Below are 17,312 nucleotides of genomic sequence, written 5' to 3' on the forward strand. Positions count from 1 at the left end.
CGCTGCCATGTCTCTGCTCTGTGCCAGGAGGTGACATGTGAGGAGCTGGCACTGATCACTTATCTTTATCACTTATATAGATGGAGAGTCCTGCTCCTCCGCTTGTAGCTGTGATCACCTCTGGATACAAAGAGCAGAACAGATCCAATGTAAACAGTCTACAGATGGTGGGGTCCGGAGCGAGAGAAGATTCCCACCATAGGGTTATCACTCGGCTCCTGACATCATTCACCTTTACTGTAGGAAATGAGATAATTGCTGGGGGTGAGTGGTCCGCACCCTCTCGTCACCACCGCTCGGTAACTTTCTGACCTCAGATCTATTATCGGGCCCCTCATTATGGGCGATGACCTAATCCCTGGGATATGTTATGGCGGACCCCTTACCTCACTCCCTGCATTGTACAGAGATTAATTAGCAAAACAAGATGCCGTGTTATAACAGGTCTGGAATGTTTGGCGGCAGCGGTCTGAACTCTGCCGTAACCGATGGAAACTTGCCATAGGTTTTTACCTGGGGGTCCGTGCAGGCAGGTGGGAGACCGTCGTCTCTGATCGCATGAGGGTTTGCTGTAGTCAACCACAGATCCACAGAGATTACATACTAATCCTGTGTAATGTAAGGAGTCCGGGTTCCTGTACGATGCAGGGAGTCAAAGTTCCTGTAGAATACAGGGAGTCAGAGGTTCTGTGCGATGCAGGGAGTCAGAGGTTCTGTGCGATGCAGGGAGTCAGAGGTTCTATGCGATGCAGGGAGTCAGAGGTCCTGTGTAATACAGGTAGCCAGGGCTCCTTTGCAATGCCGGGAGCTAGTAGTCCTGTGTGATGCAGGGAGTCAGGGGTCCTGTGTGATGCAGGGAGTCAGGGGTTGTGTGTAATAGCTAATGTTCTTGTATGATGCCTTCAAAATCAAATCTCCCCATAAAGAAGAATGTGAAACTTATGAAACTCACTTTTATATGTCCAGTAAATCCTGATTTTATAGATGATATATCACGTGGCCCGCCTCTTCTTTTTTCCTCAGTGCTTGATCATTGGCGGGGGTCCCTGTGGACTACGGACGGCCATTGAACTTGCCTGTTTAGGAGCCAAAGTGGTGGTGGTGGAGAAGAGGGACACGTTCTCCCGGAACAATGTGCTGCACCTCTGGCCGTACACCATTCACGACCTCAGGTGCCTCGGAGCCAAGAAGTTCTATGGAAAGTTCTGCGCAGGAGCCATCGATCATATAAGTAAGTAGAGTAAACCTTCTGCATGAGATGTCCGCTTGCTGTCAGTGAATAGATAAATCCTTGGTATCCAATCCTATGGGCTGCAGACTGATACATTTACTAGCAGAGATACATTGTAACAAACTCAGAACATGAAAGTAATGTAGTAATGAGGGGCCTATCATTAGCCTAGCGCCTAGACTGCACCTAAGACTCAGCTGTCACAACAGTCACTGTCTGGAGTGGCTGATAACAGGGAACAATAAATACTTTTACCCACCCAGTTAGTAAATAGTGTACTGTCCCTTTAAGTTACCCCCTCTTTCATGACATCTCTACCTCGTGTGTCCTGCAGGTATTTGGCAGCTCCAGCTCATGTTGTTTAAGATCGCGCTCCTGCACGGAATCGAGGTCCACGTGAATGTCGAATTCGTCAAGCTCCTGGAACCGCCGGAAGATCAAGAGAATCAAAGTAATTGCATCTTCTATCCTGACACTACACAAAGTGAGAAGAAGCCGCTGCACATAGATTATAACATGCCACACAATGCCAACATTGATGGGCACAGGGCCTGGCACTGACTGTATTACCCCAGCACCCATGGATGTCACCTATATCTCAGACCAAGTGCCAGGGTGCCCTGCACCCACCTCATGCCGCCCGCTGATGGGTGCCCAGATTAGTGCTGTGATTGTGCCATGTTATACTTACGCCACTGATAAGAGATCATTTTAGAGAAGTGGATATTACGTTTCAAAGTGATGACAAAAGGAATTTTGGATGGTCCTGAGGCGTGAAAGTGAGCCGCGGCGGGCACAGCGGGTACAATAAATCACAGCCGGTTAGTAGTAAATATGTGGCGTTGGCACACAGCGCAGGATCCTGGTGTAAACATCCAGTTAGTTTGCTGTATGAACCTCGTGCATTAAACCAGGGATAACTTGTCCAGCAATCGGATACAAGTTCAGATACACGATGGCGGATGTAGATACGGAATAGTGGGATAAGGGGCAGAACTACAAGCATAAGATGGGCAAGGGAGTTTGGAAACATGGCAACCAGAGCCATAGGGGTGTTATATGACTTTAGCCTTGTGACAATGACACTCCCTGTATATGCAGGTCAAATCCAAACTTAGCTTATTTATAAGGGGCGTAACTACAGAGGCAGCAGCCATAGCAGCTGCTATGGGGCCCGCAAGGTCAGGAGGGCCCCGTCATCCGACATGACACATCAAAGAATGGAGGACGTGCACCATTATATATATATATATTATGCTGCACATTGGACTAGGAAGCTCACATCCCTATTTCCGGCTGCCTACTTCCCCCATGTGGTCTGCAGGTCCGTGTAAGTGTATACATGTATACAGGGCTTAAAGAGGACATGTCACCCATAAATTCGGCACTAGGAGCTGCTTACTAAAGCGGACACAACCTAAAAGATTTCCCCCATTACATGTGTGGGGATTAGATATGTCATTAACCCTTTGATTTCTGAAATGCAAGGGGACCCTGGAACTTTGACTACATTGTTAGTAGTAAATGTATAATAGAACATCTGTAGTCCATCTATTGTGCCCACCTTATACCAGCCATGGCCCAACCCTTATACCCAGAACATTCATATATTTTATTCTTTCCTATTTCCCCAGAAATCGGATGGAGGGCGGAATATCTTCCTCAGGATCATCCATTATCGGAATATGAGTTTGATGTCATTATCGGGGCGGACGGGCGCAGGAACACCCTGGAAGGTGAGATGTTATGTGTAGGGTACATTATACATTGTATTTCCAGCATTCCGCAGATACGTAATGACGTTACATGTAGATACTGTATCTTGTGGCGTCCGTGTATATGTATAATTTTGGGAACTAGACGTTCATTTACAAAGCAGAAGTATCCATTGTGATAAAAATAGACAATGTATCCAGTTCTGCAGTTTTCACTAAAATTATCCCAGTAATATTATAATTTTCAGCTTACGCCCCAGAAATCCCAATTATACGGGACGGAGTCACAGCTGTACCGCACCTAATGTACCTAAACCTACTACTGCATTATAGGTAATAGACCCCCGGCTGGCGGAAGATACAGGGGACGTGTTTGGAATGACTAATAATGACGCCAAGACTCTATAGGGCGGTATTATTACCTGGGTGTAGAGGAGATGGCGGCAGCACTGGGGCGATCACACAGGACACGTTTTATAATCTAATAATAAAAAATCCACATGCTGCACAGTCCCATATAAAGAAAATCCTATAACTTTCCAGGGTTCTCGGTTTCTTTTACAAACCTCTGCTTGCTGTTAGTGAATAGTGATACTCTTGTTTCCAATTGGAAGTGTAGACTCTACTTCCATAATCCTTCTCAAAGCTGAGATTTTGTTACAATGCAGATCAGACCATTCTCATGTGAGCAACACAAATCCATCCATTGTCCGAATCGTTACAATGTATCAGTGTACGTAACATGCATCAGATGTTAAAGGTGAAATCCGGGATTAGGAAAAAGTGGCTGATTTCTTCTGGAAACAGCGCCACCCCTGTCCATAGTTTGTTTGTGGTATTGCACTTCAGCCCCATTTATAATAAAGCTGAGCTGCAGTATCAGAGACAACCCAAGTGGTGCCACTTGTCGTGATCCTTATTCCCTATTGATCCCTATTCTTTTGTTTAATTGGGGTCCCAGCAGTTTGACTCCCAATTATACCCAATGTCTGTGGATAGGGGTTAATCTTAAATTTTGGGCTTTATTATAGTATAGTAAGGTCCGAACGCCGCACTTTCGTCGGTTTTCCCGTATATTTCCGTTTTGCACCAAATTGTTCCGGGATTTTGGCGCACGGGATCGGATTTTGGTGCATCACCGCCGGTTGTACACAACAGAAATCGGGGTGCGTGGCCGTCGGACAATCCAACGGATTCGGACAAAACACGGAATTTAAAAAAGGTTTTGTGTCGCAAGAACATGCACCAGGAAGAAGAAGGTGAACTCCGGCGGACCTCGGCGCAGCAGCGACACATGCAGGAACTCGGACGCACGATCTTAGTGAATCGCGTTGGACGCGAATCCTCGTTGGACAACGCACCGCAGGATCGCGTCAGGACTGGGTAAGTTAATCTGCCCCACATTGTAACTGGAGTAATATAATGGAACAAGCAGGATCCCACCAGGAGCACAGAGTATTTCAGGAGAGAACTCCGTATCTTCTGTACGTGATGATGGATGTGTCATGATGGGAAAAAGACTCCTTGCAGCACAGAGTATTTCAGGAGAGAAGTAAGAAAAGTACTGATCTGCCTTCTGACAGACATTTTTTATTTTGTAGGATTCCGGAGGAAGGAATTTCGAGGGAAACTGGCCATCGCCATCACTGCCAACTTCATCAACAGAAACACGACCGCCGAGGCCAAAGTGGAGGAGATCAGCGGAGTCGCCTTTATCTTCAATCAGAAATTTTTTCAAGACTTGAAGGAAGAAACAGGTTTGTCCTCATTCTAATACTGAGTAGTAAACAGCAGCACATGTCACAGGTGCCCGGAGCAGCGGACACCCCGAGAGATGTCCTACTATAGCTACAGACGTAATAGAATAGTCACCGCCTGTCACACACAAAAGAACTTTCCCTCGAAATCCTCGCTGCATAACACAGAACAATCTATTATTAGCTGCCATTGTGCTGGAGGTCACGTGCTCCGAGACATGGATACACTCATAGCATCAGCTAGTATCATACTAATGTGCTATGGGATCTACACATATCATGCAATGTATACTACAGAGCTGCACTCACTATTCTGCTGCTGGTGCAGTCACTGTGTACATACATGACATTACTTATCCTGTACTGATCCTGAGTTACATCCTGTATTATACCCCAGAGCTGCACTCACTATTCTGCTGCTGGTGCAGTCACTGTGTACATACATGACATTACTTATCCTGTACTGGTCCTGAGTTACATCCTGTATTATACCACAGAGCTGCACTCACTATTGTGCTGGTGCAGTCACTGTGTACATACATGACATTACTTATCCTGTACTGATCCTGAGTTACATCCTGTATTATACTCCAGAGCTGCACTCACTATTCTGCTGCTGGTGCAGTCACTGTGTACATACATGACATTACTTATCCTGTACTGATCCTGAGTTACATCCTGTATTATACTCCAGAGCTGCACTCACTATTCTGCTGCTGGTGCAGTCACTGTGTACATACATGACATTACTTATCCTGTACTGATCCTGAGTTACATCCTGTATTATACTCCAGAGCTGCACTCACTATTGTGCTGCTGGTGCAGTCACTGTGTACATACATGACATTACTTATCCTATACGGATCCTGAGTTACATCCTGTATTATACTGCAGAGCTGCACTCACTATTCTGCTGCTGGTGCAGTCACTGTGTACATACATGACATTACTTATCCTGTACTGATCCTGAGTTACATCCTGTATTATACCCCAGAGCTGCACTCACTATTCAGCTGCTGGTGCAGTCACTGTGTACATACATGACATTACTTATCCTGTACTGATCCTGAGTTACATCCTGTATTATACCCCAGAGCTACACTTACTATTCTGCTGCTGGTGCAGTCACTGTGTACATACATGACATTACTTATCCTGTACTGATCCTGAGTTACATCCTGTATTATACTCCAGAGCTGCACTCACTATTCTGCTGGTGCAGTCACTGTGTACATACATGACATTACTTATCCTGTACTGATCCTGAGTTACATCCTGTATTATACTCCAGAGCTGCACTCACTATTCTACCAACCTTTTGCTTCATTGTCTATAGGGATCGATCTGGAGAACATTGTATATTACAAGGACAGCACACATTACTTTGTAATGACAGCAAAGAAACAGAGTCTCCTGGATAAAGGGGTCATCCTGAATGTAGGTATAGGGGCTGGGTACATCCCCTTTAACTCTCAGTAAGCTCCATCTACACCACTGACCTGCAATGTGACGTCCTTTCCCTCCAGGATTACGCTGATGCTGAGATGCTGCTCTGTGCTGAGAATGTAGACCAGGAGAGCCTGCAGTCCTATGCAAGAGAAGCCGCCGACTTTGCCACCAATTACCAGCTGCCGTCTCTGGACTTTGCCATCAATCATTACGGGCAGCCGGATGTGGCCATGTTTGACTTCACCTCCATGTACGCCTCGGACAACGCCGCCCTGGTCCGGGAACGCTATGGGCATCACCTTCTGGTGGCACTTGTTGGCGACAGTTTACTTGAGGTTGGTATAATGATGGCAGCTGAGATTTCTATATATTTTCCTACATATTTCCCTTCATATTTCTCATATATATTTCCCACCTGTTTCTTGCAGCCTTTTTGGCCAATGGGGACGGGCTGTGCCCGCGGGTTCCTGGCAGCCTTTGATACAGCCTGGATGGTGAAGGGTTGGTCCCAGGGGGCTCAGCCTCTCGAGATCTTGGCTGAACGGTGAGATATTAAATTAGTGAATAGTTAATAGACTGGACAGAAGATGCCTCTTTAATCTCAGCTTCTTTGTAATTTGGCCAGTAGGTGGCGCTGATCCAATGCAATCCAATGCCAGGTAATAGATATGTGGCAACCTGTGTTAAAATCTCTCCACAACAAGTCAAACTCACTGTTACCCTACATCCTATTATTACTGAGACAATGGGGCACATTTACTTACCCGTCCCGTCGCGATCCCCGCCGTGCGTTGTCCAACGAGGATTCGTGTCTGCCGCGATTCACTAAGATCGTACGCCCAATTTCCTGCATGTGTTGCTTCCCCGCTCAGGTCCGCCGGAGTTCACCATCTTCTTCCCGGTGCATGTAAGTGCTGATCTTGTGACACAATTTGGTTTTTAAATTCCGCGGTTTGTCCGAATCAGTTCTTTGGGTTCTCTGAGGTCCAAGGCCCCCGATTTGTGTTGCATGCAAGCCGGCGCCGATGCGACAAAATCCGATCGTGTGCGCCAAAAATCCGGGGCAATTCAGCCCAAAACGGAAAAATTTGCGAGCCCCTACGGAAATGCATCCAAAGGACCCTTAGTAAATGTGCCCCAATGTATCTCATTGGGGCTCATTTACTTACCCGGTCCATTCGCTTTCCCGCGGCGCGTTGTCCGGCGTTGATTCGGAGCTTGCCGGGATTCACTTTGGTCGTGCGCCCGATATCCAGCAGGTGTCGCTGCTGCGCTGGGGTCCGCCGTAGTTCACCATCCTCTTCCTGGTGCATGTAAGTGCAAGTCAAGCGACACATTTTTTTAAAAAATACCGCTGTTTTTCCAAATCCGTCGTGTTTTCCGACTGCCGCGCCCCCCGATTTCTGTTGCGGGAAACCCGGCGCCGATGCAAAACGCCGCAAACCGGTAATTTTTGGGAAACCCGACGAAAGTAAGCGATTCGGGCCCTTAGTAAATGTGCCTCATTGTTATGGTTCTTATTGTTATTGTAGGGTATCTCCCTTAGCAACCGCTGCTACAGTGTTGCAATAAATTCTATGTTTTAGATAGATAGATGTTACAGGCTGCCTCATGTCTCCGTGACATTATTATCTGTGCATTATGGGATATGACTATATAATGGATACTTTATAAAGAAATTTCTTGTACAAGCATCACCCGTTTCTTGATTGAGAATTTAACAAGTGGCAATAGAGTTCCCCTTTAAGCAGCTGTTAAAATAACAGGATGTGGTGCGAAATCTGCATCTACAGCAGAAGCCAAACAGCTTCCTAGTTCTCAGTCATTAACGTTCTTTATCTGCGATTGTCTCTGTTATCAGCTCTCAGAGTGATGATCTCTTTATCTAAGAATGAACTGCTTCCTGTAAATTCACGATCATGGAATGCTGCCTCCCTATTCTCCGAGATGTAAAGATAGTTTATTAGTGGATACTGGTCCCTGGTCCTGTAGAGCTTGCAATCTAATCTTGTCAGAACCAGTTGGATTGCTATTGTTAAAGGAAACAGGACAAATATAGTGAGGGCAAGCCAAAGTCTGGCAGATATTAATGACCTAAATTGGATTTTAAGCATAAAGACAGGATTACATTCTTAAAACATTTTAAAGGGAGCCTGTCACTAGTTTTTACCCTACTAAACTACAAGCCCCCTCAGGTAGGGGATGACATGTCCATTCTAGAATTCCCTCTTTTATGTGAAATTTTACCCGTTTACCTATAAAAACTCTTCTCCAAAATCATATGCAAATGAGCTGAGAAGAGTCATATTTTGCTTGAGATGAGTCACATTTAGAGTGAGCAAGTGGAGTGTCAATTGTTAGTTCTCTAGTACCAAGACACATGCTTTTGGTGTCATATTAAAGATAAGAATCTCATCTAGTCGTTTTGTAAGCTAAAGGACTAGAGATAAAGGCAGTTAAAAACATAATAGGAAATACGAACAGCAGATAAAAGTCCAGTTCCTGTTTTTTGAAGTTTAGAAAAAGCAGAAACTGGATTTAACTCCGGTGCTATAGCTTATAGGACCACAGACTTGATGCCATATGAAAGATGAGATTCTTACATTTAATATGACACAAGCAACATGTTTCTAGATGCTATAGAAAAGAAGATAGGGGCGGATGTAGTGGTGCTCATCACAAAAAAATGACTCAGGTCATTATCACATGATTTTTTTTATAGGTAAATGGATGAGATTTCACATAAAGGAGGGAATTCTAAAAAGGACATTCAATAACTAGACCTGAGGGTGCTGGACATTTAATGGGTTAATGACAATAATCTTTGCTAGTAGCTGATCACAAAGGGGCAGATTTACTTACCCGGTCCATTCGCGATCCAGCGGCGCGTTCTCTGCGGTGGATTCGGGTCCAGCAGGGATTCATTAAGGCAGTTCCTCCGATGTCCACCAGGTGGCGCTGCTGCACTGAAGAGCATCGGAACACACTCAAATTCACCGGCCTATTCCTAGTGAAGGTAAGTGCAAGCTCCGCCACACATTTTTTTTTTAAATGCGGCGGTTTTTCCGAATCCGTCGGGTTTTCGTTCAGCCACGCCCCCCGATTTCCGTCGCGCACATGCCGGCGCCGATGCGCCACAATCCGATCGCGTACGCCAAAATCCCGGGGCAATACAGGGGAAATCGGGAAATATTCAGGTAACACGTCGGGAAAACACGAATCGGGCCCTTAGTAAATGACCCCCATTGTGTCACATTGGTCAGATCCCCAGCAATCAGTTTTGAAGGAAGTGTTCAGTTTCCATGCAGCACCCCCAGAGGATAAATGAGGCATTACATTGTTAAGAGTGAAATCATTACACACAGATGTACTTGGTCCTCCAGAGTGATAGACTCTCTTTGTAGCCCTCAGTTCTTGCTAGTTGATGAGGGTCATGGATGGCGGACCCCTCCTAGTGACATGAGAAGTGGACGCGGTTTAATAGGATCAGATTTACCCTAATTTATCTTAAATATAGTTCAGATCTATATTATTATACGGAAGGTATCCCTTTAAGACGCCGCCTGTAGCTGATGTAATGTATGACCTAATGGCGTCCGCTCTCGCTTCGTTCCTGACTCACTTGTCTGTGGTCGGGGAGTCTTAAAAAAAATTAGATGTCAAGAATCAAAGCAGAATGTGGATTGTAGGAGAAGCAGAGAAGATTATACCCTGAGGATAGGCAGAAGGCGATGACCTCATGCAGTCTTCGAGGGGCTACATACTTACCCTCTCATTCACAGCCTCAGTCTCCATTGTCCTGACCACAGTCTGACTTGTCCAATAGTATACCTATAGTATGTTCTTCTCTATCAGGGAGAGTATCTACCGTCTACTACCTCAGACTACACCCGAAAACATCAGCAAGAACTTTGATCAGTACACCATCGACCCCGGGACCCGATATCCTAACCTCAACTCCAGCTGCGTCCGCACTCATCAGGTTTGTAGCTGTAACTCATTAAAAGCAACATAAAGGTTACAAAATGTCTTCTCAATAGACACAAGACACAGGGATACATAAAATCCAGGGGCGTAACTACAGTGATAGGGGCCCACAGTGTCAAGGGGGCCCTGTCATCCAACCTGACAATAAAGAATAAAGGATATGCACCATTATATATATGCTGTACGTTTGTATATGGCACTGTATGTGTGTATATGTGATGTGTATGTGTGATGTGTATGTGTGATGTGTATGTGTGTATATGTGATGTGCACGTGTGTATATGTGATGTGCACGTGTGTATATGTGATGTGTACGTGTGTATATGTGATGTGTACGTGTGTATATGTGATGTGTACGTGTGTATATGTGATGTGTATGTGTGATGTGTATGTGTGTATATGTGATGTGTACGTGTGTATATGTGATGTGTATGTGTGATGTGTATGTGTGATGTGTATGTGTGTATATGTGATGTGTATGTGTGTATATGTGTGTATATGCGATGTGTATGTGTGTATATGCGATGTGTATATGCGATGTATATGCGACGTGTATGTGTGTATATGCGACGTGTATGTGTGTATATGCGACATGTATGTGTGTATATGCGACGTGTATGTGTGTATATGCGACGTGTATGTGTGTATATGCGACGTGTATGTTTGTATATGCGACGTGTATATGCGACGTGTATGTGTGTATATGTGATGTGTATGTGTGTATATGTGATGTGTATGTGTGTATATGTGATGTGTATGTGTGTATATGTGATGTGTATGTGTGTATATGTGATGTGTATGTGTGTATATATGATGTATATGTTATGTGTATGTGTGTATATGTGATGTGTACATGTGTAAGAGTGTATAAATGTGTGTGTATGAACTGTATGTTTATGTACATAGGTATATAAATGTGTGTGTACATATGTGAGTGTAATATGTAAAATTAAAACGGGAAGAGGGGCCCCATTCAGAAGTCTGCTATGGGCCCCTGTCTATCCTAGTTACACCCCTGATAAAGTCCCATCTGTGTGGATCACAAATCTGAAACCCTTTTTTGTTATTGTATTTCTAGCCTCTCCTGAGGCTGCACTACTGACAGGTTTACAAATCCACATGTGTATAAGTATCCAAATAATATCCACACGGCCATGTGGTTGGTTGTACCCTCATAAGGTTACAAGGATAGGAGAAGGGAATATGGACAGGGAATATTGTCCCCTCAGTAGTGCAGCCTCATACTAGAGCAAATAGTATGGTGGCAGATAAAATGTGATTTATTTCCCAGGATCTTAGAACTAGGAACATGTCCTCACACTGCTGTTCTCTAAGTTCTGTGCATGGAGCTGCTCCAGAGTCCTACACACCTACTCTGAGTAATGGCCTTCTGGATGAATATTAAAGCCATCACTTAGAGTAGCGGGGTGAAACTGTGGAGCATTTCGATGCAGGGAGCTAAGAGCACAGCAGTGTGAGGATCTTATCTCAGAATCATCATTACTAAATGACTGAATTACAATGGATTAGTGGCTTAATGACTGAATTACAATGGATTAGTGGTGTGGTAGAGTTATGGCAATAGCTGTCCTATTCCTGAACCGTTCCAATGTATCAGTTTGTATCCTTGGTTGCAGAATGAGGGCGGCATGGTGGCTCAGTGGTTAGCATTAAAGCCTTGCAGCACTGGGGGACCTGGGTTCAAGTCCTAGAGTCAACATCTGCAAAGAGTTTGTATGTTCTCTCCGTGTTTGTGTGGGTTTCCTCCGGGTCCTCTGGTTTCCTCCCACACACCAAAAACATACTGGTAGGTTGATTAGATTATGAGCCCCATTGGGGACAGGGACTGATCTGACAAGCTCTGTGCAGCGCTGCGTAATCTGTGTGTACTATATAAATAAAGAATTATTATTTATTATTAATGTTGGGATTACATATATCAGTTCTTGTCCTGAGGATCTTGTCCCTCCACTGTAGATCTGTGGTGCCGTTACTTTGTAACATGACCGCACTGCACAGAATATACTGAAGGAGACATCCTGTGACGGATATTCCTCCGGGCAGGAGCGGCCGATGTACATATAAATCCGCTCAGTGTGAGACTGATACAAAGTAACAGAGCCCCAGCTGGTCGCCCGCTGCTGACATATTTGTCCTACCTCCGCTGTGTTTGGACAAGGCTCGGTGGATGTGAAGCAGGTTATAAAACAACACTGATCCGTGGGAATGACTTTGCCTTTAATTCACATTACTGGGTCCTATGTCATAAAAATATGAAGAACATTTCTAAAATTCTCAATCAAAATTTCTCTATTTTTTCAAGATCTCTGCTTGCTCTGCGTGTGAGAATAGTGGCTAAAATATGCCCTGATGGATCAAAGTTCTCGCAGCAGTATGATAAAAATGGAAACATTTTTTACGTGTTGTATCTGAAAGTGATTACAATTTTATCTTAATATGAAAGTATCATCAAAGAAAACACATCGGGGGTCATTTACTGAGGGCACGATTCCCGACGTGTTACCCGAATATTTCCGATTTGCGCCGATTTTCCCTGTATTGCCCCGGGTTTTTGGCGCACGCGATCGGATTTTGGCGCATCGACGCTGGCATGCACGCGACGGAAATGGGGGGGGCGGGGCCGAACGGAAACCCGACGGATTCGGAAAAACCGCCGCATTTCAAAAACAGAAAGTGTTGCGGAGCTTGCACTTACCTTCACCAGGAATAGGCCGGTGTACTTGAGTGCGTTCCAATGCTCTTCAGCGCAGCAGCGCCACCTGGTGGACGTCGGAGGAACTACCTTAATGAATCCCGGCCGGACCCGAATCCACCGCAGAGAACGCGCCGCTGGATCGCGAATGGACCGGGTAAGTAAATCTGCCCCATTATCAAATTTGTTTCCAAGATAAATATAAAGTCAGGCTAGAGTCCTGGACTGCAGTATTGCTGTTAAGATTTCTTAAAGGGGTTGTCCGGCGATTGAAAAAGATGGCAGCTTTCTTCCAAAGACAGCACCACACCTGACCATGGTGGATGCAGGTATTGCAGCTCAGCTGTATAGAGATGAATGGAGCCGAATTGCAATACCAGGCACTACCCATGGTCAGGTGTGACGCTGTTTTTGGAAGAAAGCAGCCATGTTTTTCAATATTCGGATAAAAATTTGTTAAAATGGGATTCTCATTTAAAGGGAAAATTGATGACACAAAACTCCATGAATCAATATAGTTTATTAATACATCTGTTCTTTGGTGTAGGTTAGACACTTATACATCACTGGGGAGCTACAGGGATGTTCTCTGGAGAGAGCCAGTTCCATCAGAAGATCCGTCGGGATAACCAGACATGGTACGTACAGGGAACGGATTAAAGGGCTGGTTCTCCCTTCATTTGGGGCAGTAAAAGCTTCAATGGTCAGGATACATATTTGTGAAGAGTGACAACTTCATGATTCTGGGGGTCGATGAGGATCCCAGCATCTGTCCAATACATTAGAAGATACAATTGCATGGAATGCCCCTCTAAATACAAAGTATATCACGTCCATTACTAAGATTATTCTTATTCTTCTTAGAATCTGATATCAGACCCAACAAGCTGCTAACCTGGTGTCAGAAGCAGACGGAGGGCTACAGGAACGTGAGCGTCACCAACCTGACCAGCTCCTGGAAGAGCGGCCTCGCACTATGTGCCATCATTCACCATTTCCGGCCAGATCTTATGTGAGTCAGTGACTGGTAATCTCTCTAATCTGTCACTTCCCATAATCTCATGGAGCCAGGCAATAGGGAAGATATCTACCTGGTTGTGATCTATCCAGGATCTAAGAGCTTGCATAGATGATGGCAAAATCCCATCCCTTTGTTCTTAAAGGGAACCTGTCACTAAATTTTTTTACAAATACCGCTAGGGACATGTTCCCATAGAGTCCTATAAACTAAATGCCACCCTTCTTTTAGCTAAAAATAGTTTTCCTCACATCCCCATAAAATCAACTTTATTATCTTACCTGGCATAAATCAGACCTAGCAGTCGAGTCGGAGGGGGTGTGTCCTGCTGGGCTAGGTCCAGCGGCTCCACCCCACGCCACATGCCTCTTCTCCATTTAGCACTGCATGTCATATGACCAGGGTAATTTCAAAGTCCTTTACCCACTAACATTTGTGAAATCTACACCATGTATATATGTGATCACATGAAATCACAGCAGCCTCCGTGGAGGATGGGGAGGAGTAGAAGTCCATGGAAGCTGCTGTGATTTCATGTGATCAGATACATACATGGGGTAGATATTGTAAATTCTAGTGGGAAAAGGACCTTAGATGACATCACCCTGGTCACATGATGTGTTGAATGGTAAGAAGGAGGCACGGGGAAGAGCCACTGGACTTGGCATAGCAGAACATAGCAGGCTCCTGGTTATTGATTTACAATAAGTTGAAAGTCTAACCAAAAAGATGCCGAAAAATGGTGTAATGCCTAACCCATGTTTGTGATTGGTTGGGAGGTCTCAGAAGAATTTTCCTGCCCCTGAGAGTGTATGACGAGGGTGGAATTGCGCCCCCCGGTGGCCTGCACTACTAGAGAATAGGAATACGTTATTTCATTGTCTTTTGCCTGGCTTGCTCTCCATCTTTCCTCATCCCATGACACGTTACATAAGCAGCGGCATCTTTGATCCCGATTCTGTTCTTCCTGTGATATCGAATCCTTTGTTCCTCAGTGACTTTTACTCTTTGAACGAGGACGACGCTGTCAGGAACAACCAGCTGGCGTTTGATATCGCGGAGAAAGAGTTTGGAATCTCGCCCATCACCACGGGGAAGGAGATGGTGTCCACGGAGGAACCAGATAAGCTCAGCATGGTCCTGTACCTCTCCAAGTTCTATGAATTATTTAGGGGCGCCCCTCTGAGGCCAGTTGGTGAGTGACTCTTTGTAGCCGGATCTTTATTCATTGAGATGATGTGTTGGGGTCAGGTCATCCTGGGTCAAGTATAGAGGACTTCTACACCTCTACCAGATGACTGGTATCACTGCTTCTTTACCAGCCATGTTTTATGTATGTAAACTGATTCTTTTCCAACTCTCCTGTAGGGGGCAGTCTTTGTATCACAACTTTATTCACATCCTCTTCTCTTTGTAGACTCCTCACCGAAGGACAATGAAAAGAATGGAGAAGTATATTCCTCCAAAGGATCCAATCTGCTCAGTAATAATTACCTCAACCTAACGTTACCCAGAAAGAGAGTGCCAAAGGTGAGAAGTGACACCGTACTATTCCAGATACAAGGTTATAGCAGAATATTATACATAATCCAGGCTCAGAAAATATTTTCTGGGTATAACTATACTGATACATTGTATTAACTATGTTTTACTGATCCAGAGTTACATCCTGGATTATACTCCAGAGCTGCACTCACTATTCTGCTGCTGGAGCAGTCACTGTGTACATACATGACATTACTTATCCTGTACTGATCCTGAGTTACATCCTGTATTATACCCCAGAGCTCCACTCACTATTCTGCTGCTGGTGCAGTCACTGTGTACATACATGACATTACTTATCCTGTACTGATCCTGAGTTACATCCTGTATTATACTCCAGAGCTGCACTCACTATTCTGCTGCTGGTGCAGTCACTGTGTACATACATGATATTACTTATCCTGTACTGATCCTGAGTTACATCCTGTATTATACACCAGGGCTGCACTCACTATTCTGCTGGTGGTGCAGTCACTGTGTACATACATGGCATTACTTATTCTGTACTGATCCGGAGTTACATCCTGTATTATACTCCAGAGCTGCACTCACTATTCTGCTGCTGGTGCAGTCACTGTGTACATACATGACATTACTTATCCTGTACTGATCCTGAGTTACATCCTGTAGATCTTTTATTTTATATAAAAATAAAAAAACATAACAATACAAACCAAACATAATACATAATATATACAAAATATATACAATATCTTACCTGCTGGTCCAGCCACATTCACTCCTAGCAAAAACAATAATTTAAAATACACCAAAATGAATAAACACCAAATACTACAACCCCCACCCAACCGATTGTCACATCCTCAACCAAACCAATAAACAATAAGACAAGCCACACCCACAAATAAACATAAATGACTATAAATATACATAAACCCACCCCACACCCTCTAATAACAAACCGCCCCACTCACACCCCACACCCTCTAATAACAAACCACCCCTCACAAATCACATCCCACACCGATTTTTTTTTTTTTTTTTTTTTTTTATAAATATATAATAACAAACACATAATACATAATACACATAACACTACACTAAACTAGACCCCTCGCCCGCACCCTCCCCTTCCCCCCAGACACTGGTCTAACGTCCAAAGTTTGCGTTAAGTAGTCCAGACCAGTGTCCAAGGTCAGTTCATAAGTCCCACCACCATCACCCCCCTCCCAACCTAACACTATGTCCCAAACCCCACTATATACAATATATACAGTATTTACAACATAACAAAGAAAACAGAATACAAATAAAGTCTAAACAACATCAATACAAACCACATAAAGCCCAGGTTCGGCGCCTGCAAGCCCCACATCACTACATGCCCAGATACAAAACAAAAATCTACAGTGCAGCATCAGCCCAACACCAGGAGCGGAGATGACAGACTAAGGGACACTAAAGGAGAACCCCCTCCATAGGAGAGAGGCCCTCCCCGTGCCCAGCCTCTCATACTCCAGAGAGCGCACCTTCACCAGGTCACCCAGAATGTTCCTAACCACCTCATCCACCGGGAGGATTTTACGCTGCGTCGATACTAAACACCGTGCGTTCCACGTGTGGTACCTGACCACTAGACTGACTAGGAATAACGTGCAGCGGTCCCGGCCACCCAGGCCTCTGAATGCTCCATAGGCCCACTCCGCATAGGAGAGACCGGCCAACCCGGGCCAATGGATGGAAGCGCCCACCCGGTTGTACACCTCTGTGTTAAAGGGGCACTGAAGCAGGAAGTGGTCCATGCTCTCCAGCAGGCCACCGCACTCCTCCCGGGGACAACCCCTTTCCTCAGAGCTCCTACACTTCAGATTGTCCCTCACACACAGCTTTCCATGGAAGCAGCGCCAAGTCACGTCCCAAAACTTCAAGGGGATCC

General features: G+C 44.9%; 1 protein-coding gene across 14 annotated transcripts in view; it reads left to right on the forward strand.

Moving 5' to 3' along the window:
• MICAL2 (microtubule associated monooxygenase, calponin and LIM domain containing 2) overlaps window positions 1–17,312 on the forward strand; it is a 238,432-nt gene that overhangs the window by 87,899 nt on the left and 133,221 nt on the right. For 12 of the 14 annotated variants that reach the window (XM_072118862.1, XM_072118866.1, XM_072118868.1 and 9 more), the window contains exons 3-14: window positions 1,024–1,231; window positions 1,566–1,715; window positions 2,866–2,967; window positions 4,548–4,703; window positions 6,040–6,140; window positions 6,230–6,487; window positions 6,581–6,696; window positions 10,008–10,134; window positions 13,400–13,490; window positions 13,717–13,864; window positions 14,866–15,065; window positions 15,288–15,400. In XM_072118862.1, coding sequence (XP_071974963.1) covers window positions 1,024–1,231; window positions 1,566–1,715; window positions 2,866–2,967; window positions 4,548–4,703; window positions 6,040–6,140; window positions 6,230–6,487; window positions 6,581–6,696; window positions 10,008–10,134; window positions 13,400–13,490; window positions 13,717–13,864; window positions 14,866–15,065; window positions 15,288–15,400 — 1,770 coding nt within the window. The remainder of the gene's footprint in view (window positions 1–1,023; window positions 1,232–1,565; window positions 1,716–2,865; window positions 2,968–4,547; window positions 4,704–6,039; window positions 6,141–6,229; window positions 6,488–6,580; window positions 6,697–10,007; window positions 10,135–13,399; window positions 13,491–13,716; window positions 13,865–14,865; window positions 15,066–15,287; window positions 15,401–17,312) is intronic. The other 2 variants (XM_072118871.1, XM_072118863.1) reach the window with 1 other exon arrangement.

The sequence above is a fragment of the Engystomops pustulosus genome, chromosome 7, assembly GCF_040894005.1.
Source record: "Engystomops pustulosus chromosome 7, aEngPut4.maternal, whole genome shotgun sequence".
Lineage (NCBI taxonomy): Eukaryota > Metazoa > Chordata > Amphibia > Anura > Leptodactylidae > Engystomops > Engystomops pustulosus.